This window comes from Uloborus diversus, chromosome 1 (assembly GCF_026930045.1).
Source record: "Uloborus diversus isolate 005 chromosome 1, Udiv.v.3.1, whole genome shotgun sequence".
Classification (NCBI taxonomy): domain Eukaryota; kingdom Metazoa; phylum Arthropoda; class Arachnida; order Araneae; family Uloboridae; genus Uloborus; species Uloborus diversus.
The window spans coordinates 63,962,676-63,987,484 of record NC_072731.1 but is presented as its reverse complement, the minus strand read 5'-3'; the positions used below and the strand labels follow the sequence as shown (position 1 = coordinate 63,987,484).

Below are 24,809 nucleotides of genomic sequence, written 5' to 3'. Positions count from 1 at the left end.
TCACAAAAATAAAGAAAATTCACAAAAATATTTTGCTTTTTCACAAAATGGGGACCCAAAAAATAAAACCTGGATCGACCCCTGATATCAATCTAAAAACTCTGCAGCCAATTAATTAGCAATCGGCAAATTTGAAAAATAAGGGAGGTTCAAATCCCATCTGATAGTTTTGATGCTGTATCTGAGATATCGAGTTTTGAAAAGAAACTGATTGTTTCTATTTCAAAATAAAGGAAATTTTAGGAGAAAAGAGGTATGATTTCTGTTTTTTTTTTTTTTTTTTTCAATACATTTTATGCTTACTCATATTACTAGTTTACACATATGATGCTATTTTGCATGCTTTATGCTTAGCTGTTTTACTGAACATCATGAAAAAATTTTTTGACTCGAGATTGTTTTGTTCAAGTTTGCATACAGCTTGAGCAAAACTTGCTTTTTTGAAATTTGTTTTAGATCACTAAAAAATGCATTCTTAAATGATGAGGTTGATTAACTTTGTAAAACTCTACTATTACTCTACTATAACTATTTATTCAACTTACTTGTTAAAACATCTGTAGCAGCCAAATTTGTGGGAGAAATTAAACACCAAATCTTTTAACAATAAATCAGGTTTATATTCATTGATTCTATGCTTTTTCATTAAGTGCATTACAACAGATTATGTTACATCAAATAAAGTTGTTATTTGTGTTCAATAGTCTTGTAATGAACTTTTTTTTTTTACAGAAATAATTTCATTAGTGACAGATATGCATTCCTGTGCCAATCTTATTATTGACTACTTTAGTGGGAAAATGAGTGGTCAAGAATCCCCTTCTAATGTAGAACCTAATGGTCCCTTAACTAATGGTACTACAGAACCTGACAATCTTATGGACCCTGCCAAATTATGTTATGTGATTAGACAAGCTCTGCGAGAAAGTGCAATTGGTAGGTCCAGAAGTTTCACATTTTCAATACGAGTTTTGCTTACTCTACTCAAAATGCTTGGTTTCATGTTTTCAAAACTTTGAGAATCATGAAAAAAAGATTTTTTTTACAATTTACTTTTAGGAGTGGATACATTTACAGCTGTGCAGATACTTCTATTGTTCAATAATCGTTTATTAATATCAATATTAAACATTGGTTACCTTCAAAAGGCTCAGATTAGTTAATGCAACAAGTTTGCATCTTGCTTTCATATATACAGGATTGAAAGCAAAGGGCATTATCTTACTAAAAAATTACGTCATTGTCATGTAAGAAATGAAGACCACAAATCTTTTCCTTCAATATGTATAGCTTGTGTCTTATTCAATTCTGCATTAAAAGAAAGACTATTTTAGATACTTGAAAACTTTCACTATCACATACTTAAAACTGTAGAAAAGAGACTTTTATACTTTTTGCCGGATGAGTTTTAAAAAAAAATTAAAGTGAGAAAAAAATGAAAAATGAAGAATTTTTCAAAACATCTTAAAAAATACAATAATTGCTCATATCTTCAAAAAAAAAATTCCCATCATGTATAAAATTAAATTTCCTGCAAAAAAATACTCTTCTGGTGTAATTGGTTTGGGATCTGTGGGGTGAAAAGTGCAAAAAAAAGCTGAAAATCACATAAAATGTTAAGTAACTTTATTTCTAATTAAAATATCAAAAATCAAACTTGGTGCTGCATACCATTGGAAAAAATCGCCCCTGTAGGTCATCTTTGTTAGTCTTACCATTTTCCTAAGAAGTGTGTCGCAAATACACGACACACACTCACAAACATCTTATATTATTATGTGTATAGATTACTGTATACATTTCTGTACAGTACAATCAACTATGAGCAATTTTGTTTTCAAATTTCATTTAAAATTATATTATGTTTCAGCTGGAGTAAAAATGCTTATTTTATGTGACCTGTTTTCAAAAAGAAAGAATGAATTGTCTCGAGATGAGAGACATGAAATAATTAAGTACTGCAAATCTAGGTATGTGAGTTATGTCAGCTTCTTTTTTTTAAAGTTACTTAATATTTTAAACTATGCTAAAATATATTTGCTTTGGTTATAATTAAGTTTTTAACTAACCAATATTGCTTTCGGTTATTTATATGTTTGTATGTAAATAATATATGTGAAATTTTTTGCAAACTAGTGGAAACTAGTAAATTAGAAGAAACAAAAGGAAATGAAAATCTTGCTCCTTATTACTTTGATTGCAAGCGTATTTCAAAAACATAAATGATAAAAATTAAGAGCATTTGATATTTTTTTTTTTTTAATATGTTTCAGTTAAGATTCAGTTTGTTGTCATATTGACTGACTTAATGTTATAAACCAAGTTTTAACATTTTAATTTTAGCCTATGTTTTTTATTGCGTCAGAAATACAGCATGTTCAAAGATGTTTTTTCCCTGCCCACAAAATCAGTAGATATTTTAGGAAATTGCTTCATTATGTGTTAAATTTAAAAATGAATTTTAAAATTTAAATGTCAGGAAATGATGCAAAGTGACACAGACAAAAGCTCAAAGTACTGTTGAATGAATTAAACAGGTATTGTTTCCCGAAGTTTTTTTTTTATTCCATAATTTGATATTTCTTGATAGATGCAACCAGGCCACTAAGCAATTTAAAGCAAATCCATCTCAATCAGATTGATAACTGCTGTCAAAAAATAATTTTCTATGAAAACAGCGCAATCCGTAATGCTTTTTTCTTTCTTTTTTTTTGTCACTCTTTTGAAAATTTTGAAAAGCGGATTAAACTGGTTCTGATAGAAAATGCCTCAATTATTAATGTTTATATCTGAGTTAAAATCTTTGAAATAAACACCTATGTGTGGTTCAAAGTGTAACAGCTTTTCTTATTTTATTTTAAATTTATTACCTTTTTTGTTCAATCCTCCTAATTTCAATAAAACCAAATAAGCTTACTCTCCAATGAACTAACTTTTTTTAGTATCATCTATGTCTCTCAAATGGCTTAGATTTCAAATTATTTCAGTTGTACATTTTTAATAATTTAAAAACAATTTCTGGAAATTTCAGTCTGTTTTTTATGAAAAAGGAAAACGTTTGCAATACATACAGAAAATAACACTCATTATCTCAAACTGTTCGGATGCATGTTTCAGTAATTAAGAGCATAAAAGTCCCCCCCCCCAATAGAAACTCTAAATTCAAACATACTTTTTTTTCCTTTTTTCTAAATTGAAGCTTGCAAACTTAGTAGGCTACTAGTCTAAATTCATGAATGTTTATCAGTGTAAAACTTAAACCTGAATAGGCAAAATAATGAAAAGAATAAATGAACATATTAAGGTATAGTTTTTCTGCCTAATTTACATAGGTACCTAATCTTAAAAAGAGATTCCGTTAAAATCTTTTTTTTTCTGGAAAAAATGTTTTGCTTTTTAATCATTCATTTTTCCCTCTGAAATGATATTGCTTTTCTTTTTAATTTCACATTGCAGTATTTATATCCTAAGTATAAATTCTTAAGTTTTTTTTTCTTAGCATTAATGTGTTAGGATTTTCTGTGTCATATTCTGCTCAAACTCATAAAGTTATGGTTCCTTGTTATATGCATGTAAAGCTTGTTTTGAAGATGCATATAGAGAATTTATTGTTGAATGAAATGTAGATTAATGTTTTCTGAAAAACATTATTTTCAGATTGCCAATTTTTATGAATCAGTTGTACAGGTTGTTAGATGTCATAAAAATATCTTTTAGTAACCTATCGGCTATTGAGCGAATGGAAATCGCTTCTTATTTTGTTCCTGAAGTAAGCATTACTTTTTGTACTTTTAGCCCGGTCAAAATAGACATTCGAGTTCGGAAAAATTCACATAAAGCTGAAAATTGGTACAGACCTTAAGAACATCATTATAAGTGAAATGTCAAAAGTCCTCATCGATCCGAGTGGAGCTAAAAATTTTATGCAAGGTCAAAGGTCAAAATTGAAATTTTTTTTTTTTAAATTGAAAACATTTGTACAGTGCTGAAAATTGGTACAGACTTTAAATGCATCATTGTGAATGATATATGAAAAATTCCCATCGATTCCACTTGAACTGAAAATTTTATGAAGGTCAAAGGTCAAAATAAACAAAAAAAACTTTAAAAATCGGAAAAATTCACATAGAGCTAAAAATTGGCAGAGACACAAAATACACAATTATAAATGAAATATAAAAAATTCCCCATCGATCCCACTTAATATAAACATTTTATGCACCGTCAAAGGTCAAAAAATGTTTTTTTTTACTTGCAATTATTTCAAAAACATAACTGTTATTATAAAAAGCACATATTAATTTGTAAATTATACAATATGTTGAAAAGACGTTTTTATATGAAGTTCAACTTTTTCTGGTTCAAACTAGGTGAAAATGGTGAAACAAGTACAACATTATCCCTTATTTAACGGATATAAGATGCCTCTCAGTACCTATTATCCCTAATCAGATTCTTCAGGTGCAGCAGCAACAATTTCTCTAGCCTTTGCATACAAAGGTTGATCAAAAGTAACAAGTAATGCTTTGTATTCTCCAAAGCACAAAGTAGTGTATATACTATTGTAGTCATTTGCAGGTTGGTGAATAAATGGTAAGAACAAAATTCTAGACATTGAAAAATCCATATTCTTTGTTAAACCTTAAATATAACCGTTTCAACCTGATAGCGATAAATTAACAAATCTATTTTCCGGACCATAACAAATCTATTTTCCGGAGTAAGAAAGAAGTTGTATCACTTTCATAAGCAAAATTCTGAACAGTTATTTTACTATATCCTACTACATCATTATTGTGGTACTCTTGTGTTGGCACATGAGCTTTTTCTGCAAAATCTTTCGCTGAAATAATTTGTTTCATTCGCGATAAAGGATCTTCTGCTAAAACTGAACTTCTAGGAGTAATAATTTGGATTATGCCCATTATATGTAGAGTGTTATGGCCATCTAAAATGTGTACGTTAATACAGTAAAACCTGTAAAGTTGACCACCCTTGTAAGTTGACCACCTGTCTATGTTGACCGCTTTTGTCAGGAACAGAATTAGTCCTATCTCATATAATGAAGGAAAACCTCTGTAACTTGACCACCTCTCTATCTTGACCACCTGTCTATCTTGACCACTAATGTACGCCAAATTTGGTTTGCAGTATTGTAAAAAACCCTTTGTAAGTTGACCACTTGGTTTATTTTCTTAAACTTTCTTCAGAAAATCAGTTTATTTTATTATCTATTTATTTATTTATTTATTAATTATTATTATTATTATTATTATTTTCTTTTTGATAGCTTTCCAAGAATGTTTTTAATGCTTTGATGACAGACTAGCATCTTACTAGCTAAACAGCAGCATAAAGCTTATGCTGCTCTTTATTCTCCAAACTTGTTTTTCGTTTGTTGTTCTATTTGAGATAGCTTTTAGTACTCTGTTCAATGAAAATAGGTGTCAGTAGAAAAATTCAAAGTATTTTCTCTCAGTTGCAATATGTTGTGGCAACACAGGAATTGTGCTACAAAGAGCAGGCCCGGATCTATACATTTTGGGCCCCCTGCTACAAAATATGTAGGGCCCCTCCCTAATGGCCAGCAGTGTCTATTTGTAAAGTTTAAGTGCTAGTTTCTTTCTATTTTCCTTCAATTTCTAGGCCCTTTAGCCACTTTAAGGACGCGGGCCCCTCGCACTGCGGATACGCAGATCTGGGTCTGCTAATGAGTAAAGTTACACATTTCTGGTGCTAGGGATTAAGAGATACATTTTAATTTTGCCTTTATGAACTGGGAGAGTCGAGCTTGTTGCTCTTTATGCTATAAGTTTTACATAAAAAGGCTTCAAAAAGAAAATTAGTTGAGCTTGAGATTAATAAAAAGTATGAAATATTAAAATTATTTGAAAATAGAGAAAGCCAGAGAAAATTAGTTGGCACACATGGAATTCCTAAAACTACAATGTCTAATATAGTTAAAAACAAGGAAAAAATATTAAAATTATTTGAATAGTATTTTTAATTATTGTTTCACTTTCAATGATGTTAAGCAATGAAAATTAGTTGAACAGAAAGAGTAAGGGTAAATTACTCAAAAAACAAAATACATGGTGCCAGAAATGAAAAAAAAAAAAATCATTACCGCCCTTTATAAGTTGACCACCTGTCTAAGTTGACCGCCAAAGTACTGCACCGCGAGTGGTCAACTTACACAGGTTTCACTGTACCAGCATTGTCTGCTGCGTATTGAATAAATGTCCCGGTTTCTGGTGGTAAAATATGTGGCTGATGGTTAAAAACTGTAGCCGCCTAATAATGCCATAGTATCATTATACGAAGCACTTAAACCAAAAGATGAGAAAATTTGTATCAAACGTTTAGATCCAAATCGTCGATGAAAAAAAACTGAGAGACCCAATTGTAATCTCAAGATGAAAGATCCAGGACGAACAGCAGCCATAATACAGTGGCTGACACTAGTACATATTAATTTCAAATGTTCCAATTTAGATCGTTTTCTTTTAAAGATAATTTGCTCCAAAAAATAAGTCAATGACTCCGGAATGTCACTATTAATATTTTCAAACATTTGACATAGCGGGGGATAATTGTTAGTGTCGCACACGACAGATTGAATATCTTCTTGAATAATTTCTGCCGCAGTCTTTAGTACCCAAAATCTTTCCTCTTTTGCTGTTTTTTTTAAATTTTCGTACCAAGCTTTGTTCAGTATAGTATCGTTCTGAGTGTAAACAAATCATTGCTGAACTTCCACGTTTCTTGGTTATAATCATTCTATTGCCATACCTTAACTAATCTGTTTTTGATTGTTTTATCATCTGGGATTTCAGTTTTACAAATATTTTTTAGTTCTTACAGTGAAAACTGACAGTCATCATTATTTTCAATATAATCAAATATTTCTGTCATCGCCATAGTAACAGTGGGATTTTTAGGATGACGTGCTTTAAGACCTACAGAACGCTTTAGAAATGAAGTGTAGCAATTAGAATGGTACTCCGCTTCAGCAGCAACTAAATCGAATTCATATTGTATGCGTGCAATAACAATTTTTGCTACGTCATCTGAACAATTATATGCAATCTTTAGAATATTATCTTTAAAGGAAAGAGTAGCAACTTGACAAATTCTACGCCGTATATTCTGCTGTTTTTTTCTTTTCAGTCTCTTCATTTGCTTCATCACCACAAAATAAGCAACAGTTTTTAAAACAAAATGTTGTCTCACCTGATAGGACTCTAGTACGAGGTGGACTACTCAGAGATGTACTGGCCTCTGTCTCTTGTTGTCTTTTAGCTGCCGCAATGCCCACTTTCGGTTGTACATTTTGCGACACTACATGAACTGATCCACCGACTGTTTGTCTTTCAAGTATTCAACAAACCCATCGTTCCTTGCACTACTTGAATCAATTAAAGATTTTAGTCCGCGTTCAACAGTAACAATTTCACCGTCAGTCAAAGATTTATTGCAAATGAAGCAATCTTGCGGCATCTTTGAAGAATTATTTGTTAAGGGTACGTATTCATATCAAAAATAGTATCAATAAACCTGACTTTTCACAACTAAGAATCACTCCCTGTTAATAGGAGCACTTGTGCGACTGACTTTGCTCATACAAAGGAATCTAAGCGCATCCACTCTCCCCTGAATGTAATTTGATCTTTTCAATTTGAATCGTAAGATGTGTGAATCGTAAGAGGGGATAGGCATAGAGGTCAAGTGTCATTTCTCGAGGTCACTCGAAAGAAAGAAAAGGAGCTTCAGTACTATTTCCAAGTTTCAAAAACTGCGATACCTTATGAATGTTATCATTTATTGGGGGGAGGGGGGCACAAATATTGGGCTTTATTAACACCTAGGGCAGATCCAGCTTCTGGTTTTGGAAGTACTCGTTATCAGAAAGGGATCAAAGTAATTTTAGGGCACAAATAGGGGGTTTAAAGTCAACGAAATATGTCATCAAAATGCAGCTTTAATTTTGTCCCTTACAAGGGGAGGGGGAGGGCTGGGGGATAAGACCACCAAGGCACAGCCTCTAAATCTCCGCTTGTATGTGCATAAGTGCATAGTTTTCAAACTTTGTATCCTCTATTTTAAGACACTTACCGTTTAAGAGATATTTGAAAAATTGATTTTCTGAGCTTCGACCTTGGATAAAACGTTTAGCTCCACTGGGATTCGTTGGGAACGTTTGAAATTTCGTTTATAATGATGTCTGTAATTATTTCAATGGTAATTTCATAGTCAAAGTGCAATATTTGGACAAAAATTGGGATTTTAGGGTGAATTTTTAGAACTTTGAGTCCCTGAACTGCAGTTTTAGACTTCATTTTATCGCTTTAAGGAGAGGGGGGTATGACCCCTTGACCCATCCACTGAATCCCCTCCCGTTTGTGCATAATTATCTATTAATTTTCAATCTTTGTATCCCCTACTTTTACAATAACACTTACCGTGTAAGAGATAGTTGCGAAAAATCGGTTTTTGACCTTTGACCTTGAATAAATTTTTTAGTTCCACCGGGATCGATGGGGACTTCTGACACTTCACTTTAGTGTTGTCCTTGACTATATTTGTGTTAATTTCATAGTCAAAGTACCAAATAGGGGTACAAATAAGGGGTCTATGGGAATTTTTTTTTTTTAATATGTCTCCAATGCCATTTTAACCTATATTTAGTAGCTTTAGGGTGGAAGGTATGACCCCCATGACCCATCCTCGGAATCCCCACTTGTTTGTACACAATTGCATACCTTTCAAACTTTCTAACCTCCATTTTTTCCCTAACAATTATCGTTTAAGAGACATATATGAAAAATTGATTTTTTGACCTTTGACCTTGCATAAAATTTTTTGCTCCACTCGGATCGGTGAGGACTTTTGACATTTCATGTATAATGATGTTCTTAAGGTCTGTACCAATTTTCAGCTTTATGGGAATTTTTCCGAACTTTTGCTTTTTTTTGGTCTATTTTGACCGGGCTATTTACTATGTACGTTTATTGCTAAGAACATTTACGTGTTAAATATATACTTTTACTGTGTGAAAATATTTCCTTTAATTTTTATTATTATTATTCCGTGTGTTTTTAACTATATGATTTGTATGGAGTCCATTGAAAATCTTTTTGCACAAACTTAAATTAATACTATCAACTTTTCCTTTAATTCTCTTTTCCTCTTTTCCTTTTTATTTCCTGTCATTATCATGTTATAACTTCATAATCTGCCATTGGAAATAAAAAAACTTTTCCTTCAATTATTCAATTGTATAATTTTGTATAATTTTTAAATTGTATTATTAATAATTGAATTGAATAATTTTTTATGCTATCTTTTTACTACCATTTTCATAATTAGAGGATTTGATATGTTCTGCTATAAGCATTTACCTTTGGAAAATAGATGGTATTGAATACAGTAGAATCTTGAAAATCCGAGGTAATTGGGGCTCGCCCCACCTCGTATTACTGAAAACTCGGATTATCCAAAAAATTCTTTGGACTACATAAGCACATGCGCTGTTTAATTCCTTATGCTATGAAAAGGAAATATTGTCTCCTCTAAAAATTTATCACTGAAATATCAACATAAATTTATGTTTTAATTAACTCTAAACAAGTTTTGATTAGTTCTTTTCTTGATGTCTGTACCTACTTGTGTGTAAACTTGCAGGTAACCAAAAACTGCCCTTTAACTGTCCTCGAATAAGTTTTGATGAGTTTTGTCGCTACATTTGTTGTTATGTGTGAGCATACTTATGTCCCTCACATAATACAAAAACGATAGTCATAGAAGGATAAAATTTCATATATACGCTTCGTACAGCGTCAAGTTTTACACTTTCCTTTTAAATTGCAATCTGATATTCCAAGAGAACTGTTTGTTCGTTCTTTGGGGCAAAACAATGTTTTAATTTCAAATTATTTTTTGTATCAACCTACTTCCTATTTTCTCCAAGACATTTCTTAATACATCTCTAACAGTCAAAGAATATTTCATGTCACTTGGCAAGTGTTATTGACGTAAACCTTTCAATTTCTTTTTATTACCTTTTAGTATATTGTTAGGGCTGTTCTACTAAGCAAAATATTAAAATTTTCAGATTAAAACATTTTTTGTCTATGAAATGTATACCTTAACATCAATATAGCACCTCGAAGACTTGGATTTTCAAGACTCTACTGTACTTGCGCATTGATTGCTTTGCATATTTACTTGTTATTAGAAAAAAAAAGTACCAGAAAAAAGAAAGATATGAAAAGAAAATCAGATTTTCTTTGTAAATTTGTTTAACTTTTTCATTTAAAATAGTTCATAAATGCTGAAGTCTACACAGGATTCGATTGTTTTGCAGTGATGTACCTTTTAGTAGTTCATTGTGATGTACCTTTTATTTTTAGCCTACTTTCCTGTAATAGCAAAAGAAAGAAAAAAGCATAAAAGAAAATACATCTAAAAACCAAAAAAAAAAAAAAGAGTTGAAAATAAATAAATAGTTTAAATATCAAAAATTAAAAGTAGGGTTATAAGATGAGGAAAATATGTCTGTCTGCCCCCAATAAATTTTGATTGAATACTCTGACTTGAACAAGTTTTTTTTAACAAAATATCTCAGCAAAGACTTTCATTACAACTCATTTCCATTTTTCACTTCTTTGTTTGAAAATTTTTTTGTTCAATTTCAAACAGTTCAATAAAACTTAACATTAGCATCTGCGGGGCAATTTAAGACAACCATAGATCCCGAAGTTAAAGACGGATTTGCTTCAAACAAACTTTTTTGGAAAAAGTGTTTTGTTAAGAAGATATATATGAAAGGTTTTTTATCTAACTGTTTTAACGGTATTTTTTGAACAATTTGAACATTTTTAGCATTTATGCCTCTGGGAGAAGGTACCAAAAGATGGAAAAAAAATTGTATAGATTCTGAATATGTTCCTAGATTTTTCGTTTCAAGAAATAAGAAAAATAGTTGTTAATAAAAATCAAAATATCTTCTCGCATAGACAACATTAACACTAGTCAGAGATAAATGTGACTGAATCAAAATAAAATAAATTCAAAGCACAAATGTGTTTACCATCACTGTGGAGTCATATTCTGACTCCTAAAATTTTTGGGCATTTGACCCGCAACTCCAACACCCCAAAATTAGTTTGAAGTTTTACATTATGGATTGCAGTTTATGTGTAAAAATAATCTCACAAATTTAAGAAAGAGCTAAAACCTGTTTGAGAATCAACTAGGGTAATGACACCAGTAACAGACATGCTTAAGACATCGCTCTCAGGTTAACTCAATTTTCTCACCCTTTAAATGTATTTAAATTTTTTAAACTATTTTTCTCCCATGCAACAACATCTCATCTAACGTTTGGCTGCTTCTGGATCCTCTGAATTAGTCAATTCTATTTTTATTTGCTGAATTTCGAAGAAAGCTCCAAATCCCAGTAACAGACACCGAAAAATCTGGTGATACCCAGTAACAGACAGGCTAAAAGGATGAGTAACAGACAGGATTAGTAATAGACAAAATTCCATTTTTCTCTTAAAATTTGCAAACATTCTTTATTTCTAGTACAAAAGCCTTTAAACTCAAATTAACAGTAATTGAATACCTACTAAACTAGAAAATTTTCATCACAAGAAAAAAAAATAATAATAAATAAATAAATAATAATACATAAATTAGAATTTAAGACAACAACAAGGTTTTTACAAACACACAAAAATTAGATTTAAACTCGTGCAATTATCTGGATTTAAACTTCAAAATTGAAAGCATTTCATTTATAATATAAGTAGGAAGGCAATTTGCCTAACAGCCTTTTTACTAAACTATGCAAATGTAAAAATAAAAATATGTAGGTAATCAGTCTTCTTCACCTCCTTCTGAAATCTAAACTGGATGGCATTCTTCTTCTGTAAATAATGACACTTTCCTCTTTCTGTAATTTTGTGGTTTCGTTATTGGTTTCTTCTGTTTTTCTCTTTTTCTTCATCTTTTCCTCTTTTTCTTGATGTCTTATTGTTCCTTCTTTTTTTGAAGTCTTGCTTCAGCCGGTATCTTCTTAGCCTCTTCTTGTTCCTGTTTGTATTTTTGTTTTTTCAGCTCCTCGCTTTGTCACTCTTGTGAACTAATAACTGCTACTTGTGTTCTATTGTTGTTGTTAGATTTTATATTTACACTCTTAGCAGGAGCAGAATGGGAGGGAACCGAAACAAGGGCTTTTTTGAAGCGGTTGGGAATCCTGCCCAAGACACTACTAATGGTCTTGTCACCATCACCAGTCTCGCAGGATTTGGATGTTCCAGGTTGTTGGATGTTCTGACCAATTACTGGATGATTAGGGGACGGGTTTAAGGTGACTTAGAAGTAACTGATCTTGAATTGTGTTTGATGGTAGATGTTCTTGAACAGAATCAATGGTCCCATTCACTCTTTACTTTTTATTTCCTCCCATGACTCTTTGGATGCTGATTCAGTTATTTTCCACAGTTCATAATAGAACTTATCTTCAATTTCCACAGAATGGAAGGCACTCATTTCTTTAAATGTCACTAATTTTTCTGAAGGAATGTACTTCTCTTGGTCAGTCTTGAACCAGTTGCCTAGGCTTTCTGTGGTTACTTTTGAACGGGACAATGTAAGGTTTTCACTGATCCTATGAGCGACTGAAGGACTCCGTTTAAGGAAACCAGTGTACCATGATTTCCCAAAACATCAGTAAAAGAAAGTTTTCTCCCCAAATTCCTTTAACAGCAGCTGCACACTCTCTAAAAACAGGGTGGCGACAGATCAGGGAAAAGTCAGGGAACTTTATTAATCAGGGAAATATCAGGGAGTTTTGAAAAAATAAAAAAAAATCAGGGAAAATTGATTTTATGGAGAAAAAAAATTTTTTTTTTTTGCTTTACAAAATTAAGTACACTAATTCCCTACTCATTTTCTGCCAATTATCTGTTCAAAAAAAATTAAAATTAATGAGGTGCGATTATACACTGCCGCATATTTGTGCATCTTTTTTCCTCAATGTCAAAGTATTGAATCTTACTTATTACCCACAGGATGAACTTCCTAAGATTGCTTCTGTGTCTGTTAGGTTGTTTATTTTACCTAGCTTGAAATTTCCTTTTATGCTTTCAATGCTACATAAAATAAACAACCATTCAGGCAAAGAGAAAACCTTCATTAATGCCTTAGCTCCTTTGCCTTTATTCTATTGTTTCGAAGTAATTAGCGTACTGTAATCACGATTTCAAGAAGAAATCTTTGGTTTTTGAGTTAATACTGATAAAAGCTTAAAAGTTATTATTTCTTCGCGTTTTTAATTTAATTGCTAAAATTGAACTTTCAATCAAAAAAACTTTGTTTTTTTCCGTTATACTATTTGTTGTCACCACAGATTATAAAGATTTTCTTTTCTTGAGACTTAAGTGATTCTTCAATTTTATAACCAAGTTGTATTCTTCTTTTATATATTTTGAAATTTACTAATTGCTTTTTTTTTCTTGCATTTCAAAGTTGTTTGTTACAAAAGCAATCTAAGATTTTTTCTCGTTACATACTGAAATCATTTGAAATAGAGTTAACTTGTGTACTTAAGTAAATATATATATTTTTTTAATTGTTAAAATGCTGTATTCATTCATTGAAACCTATGTTCTTGATTAGAGAAAAGCTCCCTATGAATGGATGTCAAATGGCTTCATCTGTTTTGCATAAATATGTCAATTAGTTATATAAGAATAACTACATTACTTCTATACTTTCACTATTACTTGTTATTCTTGCAACAATTATTATACTGTTTGAAAACTTAGTTCAAAATAGTTTCAATTACTTTTTAGTTCTATCATAAATACACATATGTTTTTAAGAGTAATTTTAATATTTTCTTAAAATTCTTATACTAAGTAATTCTTGGAAGTAAAGTTTTTTTTTTTTTTTTAATTTTTTATAATCTTTCCATTGTAGAAAAATTTAATATACTGTTTTGTAAGTTTTTTTCCTCCAAAAAAATTGACTTGATATGTTTTTTTTAAAACCATTTCATTTAAAAAGTAGCATGTTTTTAAAATATATCTTTAGTTCAACAACTTTACACAACTTAATACGTTTAAAATACTGCATTTTATACAAACATACAATGGATTTCAAGTAGAGCAAAGAAAGAAAACCATTATCAGTGGTAACGTAAATCAGGGAAATTTGGTGAACTTAATCAGGGAAATCAGGGAAAAGTCAGGGAACTTTTTTTCACAGTTCCTGTCGCCACCCTGAAAAATTCTTCTTTTAGTATCGGAAACCCTGCTTTAGATGATGAGGCTATGCAGAGTACCAGTTTTTTCCCCTTATCCTTTGAAAGCACGGATCTGGACCCGTCCTGCTTATGCTAGGATAAATGCCTTTTACTTTGCTCAGTAGTGTAACTTGTGGGACTCTATTTTTCCTTGATAAATTGGCAACACCAAGGGCGCCCATATAGGGGGGCAAGAGGGGGCTTAAGCCACCCTTAGAAATGAGAACTTCCTTGTTGATTACTTTTTCCTTTGCAAAAATGCAAAAACATTTCTTTTCCAGCCATTAATGAATAAGTTATCAAAAATGTCAAATTTTAATAACTCTAATCTGTACTGCAATCGGTTTCTATGGGAAAAATATCCTGCTAAACCATGGTGAAAATATCTGAGTCCCCCCCTTAAAAAATTTTCATATGGACGCCCATGGGCAACACTCATATTATTACCTACTGTTTACATCCAATAAGACTGTTTGCATCTGTTCTTCACTGTAACAGAATTTTTGGCAAGGGAGAGGCCATCCTGAACTGAAAAAAAGAGGTGCATTCACTATTCTGATGTTGCAAAAAAATATGGCTTGAGTAACAGACACCTGTCTGAGACTAGTCATGTTGTTCGATTTTCAATATTGAACCTGTAGATGAAATCAAATCAATGACTAACCTCTTCTGAAGCAAAAAAAAAAAAGGAAAACAATGAAAAAGGCTTCAAGGACCAATAACAGGCATGGGTGTCTGTTACTAGATTTTCTGGGGATGAGTAACAGATATAGATAAAACTCACATTAGAAGGGGTTGTACGTGAAAAACGATGTGAAAACCAAAAATAGCACAGTTCAAACATTAAAAATACCTCCAGCATGCACTCATATCAACATTTTACAATACAAAATGATGGTTGAAAACATTCACCTTCTTAACGTAAATAGCAGCATAAAACACCAGCTAACCTCATGGTGGGTATTTATAACCTTCCACTACTGCCTTGTAAATACCTCCTGACTCAAGAAATTCACTCTGATAACACTAGATGACTGCACCATATTCATGGACCACAGCAACATCAGTTTAACCTGCCTAAAATCATATTATTTAAATCCAAACTTATGACTATCTGTTACTGGTGCCATCACCCTAGTAGGTGAAAATAAATGCTCAAAATTTTGATTAAAAGTTTCTCGCTTAATCAAATGACTGATAAGATACATAAAACCTTTTTAACAAAAATATACTGTGATTCATTTTGCTGAACAACCTTTTACAATTATTGCCGTGATTCAACAACTTTCATTAGGAATGTAATCCAAATACTATGTAATAATGCATAAATAGTTGGCAAAAAGTGAACAAGATTTTGGAAAACAAATCCTTACACGAAGATAAGGTTCCGATAGAGCGTGAAGATTCAAATGTTTTTTTCCAAACTTATTTCATGGTTTGCTTTTAAATTGTTTCGCATAGTAGGAAGATGGTTTAAGGATCTTATTTTAGAGCCTCAATGGTCTGTATAAAGTTCATTTTGGTGCAGAGCACTTTATGGGAAAGCTATCTCCCTGGGGAATTTTTAATAGCATCTGTCCTGTTTCTGCATCTAAATCGGGGGAAGTGGAAGATTATTTCACTTTTGAATAAACATAAAGATGTCTTTTTACATTCAAAAGAATTTTATTTTTTAGTAAAGAAAGTAGTTGAAGAATTGAGGATGTGAAAATTATATTTGGTAAAAAAATTTCTAGTTGAAGTTATTGCTTATTAAAGTTATAAAACATTGTTTTATAACTTTACCCCCTTGTCTCTGAACCCCTTGTCTCTGAAAACAGGACAAGGGGTCATTGTTTTAAGCTATTTAAATCTCAGGCTAACATGGATATTAGGAAAAATTATTATTTTAGCAGGGTAGTGGAACCTTGGAACAGCTTACCGGAAGAGGTGGTAATGAGCAAAGGAGTAGACAGTTTTAAGAGGGCCATTGATCTTCATTGGGGATTGTAAATTGACTAGGACCAGTCTAGCTGGGCCCAGAGCCTGTTGCTGGTCGTCACTTTTGTATTTGTATTTGTATTTGATTGCTTATGAATTAAAATGAACCAGATGATGATGTTAATGACTTTTGTTATTTATTTATTTCTTTATATTAAAATATTTTAATTATTCAACAGATTGAAGACACTTTAGACTCCATGTTTAAGTTTGTCACAGAAACAAAATCTGCACTGGAACAAATCATCAGTATTTCTAGCAGCAATAATAGTGATAAAAACTTTTCCTCGTTTGCAGACAGATGGAAAAAAGGAAGTGTTGGTGAAGCTTTAGGAAAATCTCTTAAAAATGTGAGATGTACTTCATTTTTCAATCTTGATTTTCCATTTTATTTTGTTAGTGGCCTGAATTCTATTGCTATTGGCTGAGAATGAATATCAAGTTGATATCAAGTTTTTTTCATAGTATTTTTCATTTAAAAATGGCTGAAACCTCTCCTTACAGGCTTTACACATGAGAGAATTGATGAAATTAAGAAGTTTTCATGAAAGGGTCACTGTGAGCTTTTTGACCCTCATGCACAAAAAGTAAGTTGTGTGTTAACTAAGTTTTGTATAATATTAGGCCCCCTCCCCTTCCATTAAATAATTCTATATTTACATAAGGACAAAGCATTGGGTATTTTTTTCAAATGTTATACTTAATTGTGCTTACTTCATCGTGAAGTATTATTCAGTTTCTTTTCTTTTCTTTTTTTTTTGTTTGTTTTTTGGAAATATATTTTGCATCACTGTAGTAATGCATTTTCATTCATTACTGATTAGAGTAGGAGAGGGGGGAATATATATTTTTAATGGAACTTTCATAATTTTCAGTGGACTTAAACCTTCCTAGCATTTTCTTAAAAATGAATTCTTCTGCAGTATTATATTTTATTTCATGTTCAGTTTTTGTGTTAAAAAACAGAAAAAAGTTAAAAATTAATATGTAAGCAACTCCAAACCAATACTATCTTTCCAGTTCTTTTCTACTTTTTATAGATTGCATGCAATTATTTCATGAAAGAAATGAAACTGTATTTGAATAAATATATGCAAAAAAATTTGTAATGTCTACCCAAGACTAAAAGAACTGCTTAGAGTGTGGTACTATTAGATCTGAACTCTTTTGTTGGTGAAACCGACTGGTTGGTATTTCTACCGCACTTGATGCCCTTTCCATGTTTTGTTGCAATGTCCATCAGTCAAAACTTTTCTTATTTTTTGGAGGGAAAAAAAGTAAATTCAGCCTTTTCCCAACACCAAGAAGAAATAAATTGATGATGGTACTGCTAAAGAGGAATACATATGTCAGTACAGAACTAGTTTGAGTATTTGTGGATGCACTCAAAAGTTTTGAAGTGGTTTGGAGTTTAGTTTTTTCATGTGAATTAAGGGAAAGTAAACACAAATATATCTTAAATGTTGAAATTTCAGCGTCTGGTTTATGAAGAAAAGTTTGAGTAGAAGCTGAGCATTTCCCAATATCTTTACTAATAATAAATCTGAAAGTCTCTCTGTCAGGATCTCTGTGACGCGCATAGCGCCTAAACCGTTAGGCCGATTTTCATGAAATTGGCACAAAGTTGGTTTGTGGCATGGGGTGTGCACCTCAAAGTGATTTTTCAAAAATTCGATGTCGTTCTTTTTCTATTCCAATTTTAAGAACAAAATTATCATAAGATGGACGAGTAAATTATGAAATTATCATAACGTGGAACCGTAACATGGGTACAAGCCAATTGGCGAGAAAATTCATCATACATTATTTGTAAATATACAGGCGAACCAAAAGACCTTTTAATATTTCTATTACGGGCAAAGCCCTGCGGGTACGACTAGTTTAAAATAAATGAATGGAATTGTTCACTTTTTTTTTTTTTTTTTTTTTTTTGCTTTGTAAATGTTTTGCAGCAAGAAAATATGAGAAACATATAGTCCTTCAAACATTTTGTATTTTAATTAAAAAAATGTTTTTTATGATTATCATTTACTTCTTCAGTAATAATGGCCAGGTTAAGATAAATATATTTGAACATCTTTTTTTTTAAAATAGTATTTATTTCATACTTTTGATAGGATCAAGATTTTTTTTTTTTTATCATGAATTTTGTAAATAATAAGTTAATAAATAAAGCATGAACCTCCTGTAAGTTTAGCTGTGAGAAAGTTTTATTGTGCTTTTTGTTATAAAATATTTTATCTTTTGTTTATTTATTTATTTATTTTTCTCCAAACTGTTTTTATTACTCTCCAATATCAAAGTAACTTTTTTATGAGTTTCTCTTAGAATTTTGTTTATGCTGCTACTACCTTGTAGTGTAAATCATATTGTCCATTAGTTTATGTGTCTAATCAGTACTTTTAGTAACATGACTGTGACTTTTTGTTTCCCTTTAAAAATAGAGAAAGCTTCAGTGAAATGAACTTAGTAAATAAAAATAGGTCTGTAGCTAAAAATTTGGAGCAGCTAATTGATGAGGTACTCTTGCTTTTTTATTCATTTTTTTTTAATCCTGATTTTCTTGATGTGTCATTCCAATAAGTTGTGTCTTGGATCTTTATAGATTCCAATGTTTATGTTACGGATTGAAGAACTGAAATCAGCATTAGATGAAAAGCTGACATGGAAAGAGTGGAAGTATTTATTCAAATTAGGAACATCAAAAGTAGTATGTATTTTTTTTAGAATTAGAGTCTTATGCGTTTATATACACAATTTTCTGATAATTATTACTGTTTTATATTATTATTGGCTATGTAAAAGAAGCAGTGGAAAACTTTGTACAAGAAAATGAGTAAAAATATGACAATGTGTATACATGAACAAATAAAGGCGTTTAAAAGAAGTTAAAAAAATTCTGCAACAGCTATTTCAGGGTTATAAAATAAAACCCCTTTTTCAGTGCATAAAAAGAGAAATGGAACAACCAAGTCCGACGACTGACAAATGAACAAGAAAAATAAGACGTGGATGACTTGTTCTATTGCTCTTTTTATGCACTGAAGACAAGGGTGCCCACCTAGGAGGGGATCTTGCTTTTGGGCAGCGGATATCATGGTATTTAGGGGAGGCCTTTCTCTTTGGGGGCGGGCACCCCTGCTGAAGAAGGGGTTTCATTTTTTAACGCCAAAACAGCTGTTTGCAGTTTTAAACTCCTTTTAAAGCTTTTATTTGTACATATATACACGTCATCATATTTTTACTCATTATTATTGACAGTTTCTTTTTTCTTATCTTCCTTTTTTCATATAATATGCAATAAGTTATTTTAGAATTTAAAAGGAAGGGAGTTTTTTGGTTAGCTGCTCTTTCCTGATACCTGTTTCCCGATGTCTTCAATTTCTCGCCAAGTATATGCTCTATCACCTACATGCCCTGCAAAATACACAACTATAAAAAAGCAACAATTACTAATATTATATTAAAAAGTTTAAAAAAAAACCCTGACCTGTATTGCTGTGCTGATCTCACATTAAGATGAACTTTGTTCGTCAGACCTCCATCGGACACGAAAAAGTTCCGTTTCTTTTGGTACTAATATTTTAGCTCTGTGTAAATATGTTTTCACTTCCAAAATCAAGAAAAACGCTATTTTCGAGGTTTTTAATTATTATTTTTGGAAATTATAAATTGTACAAAGGTGAGACTTAGCTAAGAATGCTCTTGATCAAATCTCCCTTCGGACCAAAAGAAAATTAAAATCGACTCATCTATTTATGACCTACAGTGCTACAGGCAGATATATAAATACACGTGCAGACATGCCAATCTCATAACACTCTTCCTTATTTTCATCAGGGGTTAATAATGGGTTTATTTAATCCCTTACCTGCTGAGGAAAGCATGCAAAATTCAATCTCCATTGCCATTACTTGACAATAATCTCATTAGGATTAAATGAGCAATGTTCTCATTGAAGAAATGTGCTTTGATCTTGAACCTATGATTGGATTTGATGCAAGCTTCTGAGCTGCTTGATTGTCATTGAATATTTGAATGCTAGGATGAGGAATACACATGTCATTTGCAAGTTGCTTTAAATGTAAAGCTTCTTTTGCAGCTTCAGTCAATGCCATGTATTCAGCTTCTGCGGTTGATAAAGCAACCGTTTTCTGCTTTCTTGATTCCCAACTAATTGCAGCTCCAGCGTATATAAAACAATATCCTGTGTAGGAACGGCGATCTAATGTACACGAAGCCCAATCTGCATCAGTAAATCCAGTTATATTCCGTTTAGTTTTCTTAAATATTAGACCATAGTCTTTAGTGCCTTGGAGATACCTTAAAACTCTTTTAGCAGCATTCCAATGTTGCATGTTGCAACATGTATTAAACTGACTTAAATAACTTACGGCATAAGAAATATCTGGCCTTGTGGCAATAGAAAGATACATGAGTGAACCTATCAAATTTTGGTATGGAATGTTATTCTTTTCTTCAGAGTGTGCTTTTTCTAATTTGATACCAGGTTCAATTGGATTTGAAACCGCTTTGCAGTCACTCATATGAAATTTTTCTAGAATTTCTTTGATGTATTTTCGTTGTTTAACTACAATTTTATCATGCGATTGTTCAAATTCCATTCCTAAGCAATATTTTAAGTCTCCTAGATCTCTTATTCTAAAACTTTCCATTAAACTTTTCTTTAGATCGTTTACAGCTTCATTGTTATTTGTCGCAATAATTATATCATCAACATACACAGCTAAAAGAATTCTATCTCCCCCTTTCTTCATTGAGTATAAGCATGGATCAGCTGTGGATGATGAAAATCCAAGTTCCATTAACTTCGCATTAATTGTTTTGAACCATTGTCTTCCAGCTTGTTTAAGTCCATATAATGCCTTCTTTAATAAGCAAACCTTTTCTTTGGAGTTTTTCTTTATGTCACTTAACATTTTTTGAGTTTTTAAGAAAAGTTCACTGATCCCATTTTCAGTTTCTTCCAAAAGTATTTCTTGAAGAAATTTTTCAAGACATTTAGGTTTCTCCATGTAAACTTTCTCTTCCAACTTTCCATTTAAAAATGCTGTTGATACATCTAGTTGTGAAAGCTTTAAATTTTCTTCAGCAGCAATCCCCAACAGAAATCTAATTGAACTTAGTTTTGAAACAGGCGCGAAGGTAGCAAAAAAATCTTCATTTGGTCGTTGAGCAAATCCTCTTGCCACTAAGCGAGCTTTCTTCCTTTCTAAAGTTCCGTCAGGATTTAGTTTTTCCTTTAAAATAATTTTTGAATCAATTACATTGAAATCATTTTCTTTCTCAACAATTTCCCATGTTCCATTCAAAATATGAGCTTTGATTTCATTTTTAATTGATTCATTCCAATCTGAAGATGATGACTCAATTGTTTCATCGCAAAGAAAAGAAGTGTCAGAAAGATCATAATCTTCTAACCAGGCAGGCAGTTTTCTATCGCGTTTTGGTCTTCCTCCTTCAGTTTGTTCAACAACTTGATTGTCTCTAGTGTCAAAATTTTCTTCCTTACTCTCGTTTGTTTCATTTTCATTTAAATTGGTTGTTTCTTCATGTGAAACTTCATTTGTTACATCTATACATGAAGTTTCTCTTTCTTCAAATGTATTTATGTCTTCAGATATTTCATCAACTCTTTCTGATATAATATTAGCATTATTTGAGCTCGGATCTTTAAGAATTGAAAATTTGTCAGTTTCAAAGTTCGGTTTAAAAATAACATTTCTTGATATTTCTACTTTTCCAGTATCTGGAAAATAAACTCTATATCCCTTTATATTTTCTTCATAGCCAATAAAGATTCCTTTCTTACTTTTTGGATCCCATTTTCTTCTATGTTGTTTAGGAATTAAAACAAATACATCTGTTCCAAACACTTGTAATTTGTTCAAATCAGTTTTCCTGTTAAACCATAATTCATTAGGAGTTTTCCCTTTAATAGTACTTGTTCCCGTATGATTAAGAACATACGTTGCAGTATTTATAGCTTCAGCCCAGAATTCTTTCTTCATATCTTTTGCACAAAGCATACTTCTAGCTAATTCTACAACTGTTCTATTCTCTCTTTCTATTTTTCCATTTTGTTGTGGAGTGTATGTACAGGATTTCTGGTGTCTAATTCCTTTATCTTCTAAAAATGAAGCTATATCTGCATTTAATGCTTCCAACCCTTGATCTGTTCTTAAAATTTTTACTCTATTTCCTGTAACATTTTCAGCAAGTAGTACAAATTTTTTAATCTTATTCTTTACTTCAGATTTATTTTTTAAAAAATAAACTGATCTATAATGACTAAAATCATCTTTAAGTAGTAAAAAATATCTGGATCCCCCAATAGATGGTTCTTCCATTGGACCGCATACGTCAGCATGGATGACTTCAGCCGGGACTTTACCAATGTTTTTACTTCTTGTAAATGGCAAGGTGTGTTGTTTTCCAAAAATACATGATTCGCAGAAAAAGTTTTCTTCATCAAGGAATTTTATTTCATTTTCTTTTAGAATTCTTCTTACTTGATGAATATTTTGATGCGCCATCCTTTCATGCCAAACTTTCAAACTTTCTATTTTTCTACAATATGTTCCCAAAAAGGCAGTTTCTTCCACTTCAAACATTAGTTTATAAAGTTTTCCATCTCTTTTTCCAAAAATCTTGACATCATTTTCTTTCTTTACCTTGCATGTATTTCTATCTAATTCAAATATATATCCCTTGTCAGTAACTGAGCTTATGGAAAACAAATTGCATTTTAAAGCTGGAACATATAACACATTTTTCAAATCTCCATACTCCCATTTTCTACCATTAAAATATTTAATTTTGATGTCACCTTGACCTGCTGCATCAATTATATTACCATCAGCTATTTTAATTTTCACCGCATTTGTCAATTCTGTATAGTTTTGGAGCCACGTTTTATTGCAAGTCATATGCTCACTAGCACCCGAATCTGCGTACCATTCTCTGTCTTGAAGTTTTTCTTCAGTGAACAAAGCCATAGTTGTATAAGCAGCACGATTGTATTTTCCCTTTCCTTTATGCATTTCATTTCGATGACAATCTTTTGCTTTATGGTTTGGCTTATGACATATAAAGCATAAATTTTTATCAAAATCTTCTTTTAAGGGACATTGGTTCGCAAAATGTTCTTTCTTGCAAATATTACAAGTTATATTTTTGTTCTTGTGATTTTTCCTTGTATGCTGGTTCATTTTCTTGCTTGCTAAAGCTGTTTCTGTTTTTCTGGACATATTTTTCATTCTTTCTTCTTCAATCGACAGTCTACTTACCAGTTCATTAATTGATTGGTTTTCAACTGGTACTGACTCCCAAGCACTGATGAAATGCTGATATTCCTGAGGCAAGCCCATAAGGACTTTGGTCATAAACATATGATCGGAGATATTTTCCTTATATTGTTTTAATTTAGTCCTAATTTCTTCAAGTCCAGATATGTACAAAGACAAATCCTTTCCATCATGACTATAATTGAAGAACTTCTTTTGTAGCATATAAATGCTCACTTCTGACTTGTGCTCATAAACTGAACACAGTTTATTCCACATAGCATTTGCATTTTCGCAAGTGATAATATGAGCCATCGGACCTTCTTCTACTCGACTCACAATTATTTCTTGAGCTTTCAAATCTTTCTTTCTATATTCAGCTAATTTTTCTAAATAATCATTCTCATCCTCTGTGTCAACTTCAACTGGAAAATCTCCATTAATAGCTTCAAAAAGCCCTTTACTTTCTAAAATTATTTTCATTTGAAACTTCCATAAGTTCCAGTTATTTCCTGTTAGCACTATCGCACTTGTCTTATCCATATTCAACTCTATTTAAACTCAAAATAACTACTTAAAATAAAAATCTATCTTCCAGTTTTAAAGTACTCACTAATTAGAAGCTATTCCTGGGCCCATAACCTGTAAACTTGATGCATTACAGAGGATGACTAACAACAGAAAGTAACATTTAATAGACAAGACTACAAGATACATTCATAATTTTGTAATACACTATTCTACCAATATATTCAAGTATTGTTGCCGCTGTGGCACAAAAACAATCAAACTAAATTTAGTCAAGGCTTATGTTAAGTGCAATAAACAACAAAGGGGAAAATCATACCTTATCTACATTTTTTTTTTTTAAATTATTTTAACTTACTTAATGTGAGCAAAATGTTTTGTATTTAAATTGTATTGGGGGATTTATTAAGGCCAATAAGCCCGGAAATGTTATCTCTAATGGGGATTCGTTAATCTTATCTGTTTTGCACCATCCGCTATAGATTTCGATTTCTTTTATTGAAACAGTACTGAGTTTCACCAAAAAATTGCATTCCCCTTTCCTTCTTTGTATTTAAATATGAAATACTGTTTCCTTTTGGCTAAAGAAGTGCAGGAGCAGTGCTCTTAAGCATTTTTTTGTCCTCCAGCAGATACGAAGAAACGAAATCAATCAAGTGCTATACTTATCTTTCATGAGT

General features: G+C 31.5%; 1 protein-coding gene across 1 annotated transcript in view; it reads left to right on the top strand.

Moving 5' to 3' along the window:
• Nucleotides 1–20,212, top strand: part of LOC129222828 (uncharacterized) — a 73,902-nt gene extending 53,690 nt beyond the window's left edge. Inside the window, exons 8-15 of the mRNA XM_054857417.1 lie at nt 733–936; nt 1,871–1,970; nt 3,658–3,769; nt 16,474–16,644; nt 16,799–16,881; nt 18,739–18,814; nt 18,900–19,001; nt 20,135–20,212. Coding sequence (XP_054713392.1) covers nt 733–936; nt 1,871–1,970; nt 3,658–3,769; nt 16,474–16,644; nt 16,799–16,881; nt 18,739–18,814; nt 18,900–19,001; nt 20,135–20,212 — 926 coding nt within the window. The remainder of the gene's footprint in view (nt 1–732; nt 937–1,870; nt 1,971–3,657; nt 3,770–16,473; nt 16,645–16,798; nt 16,882–18,738; nt 18,815–18,899; nt 19,002–20,134) is intronic.
• The last annotated feature ends 4,597 nt before the right edge of the window (nt 20,213–24,809 follow it).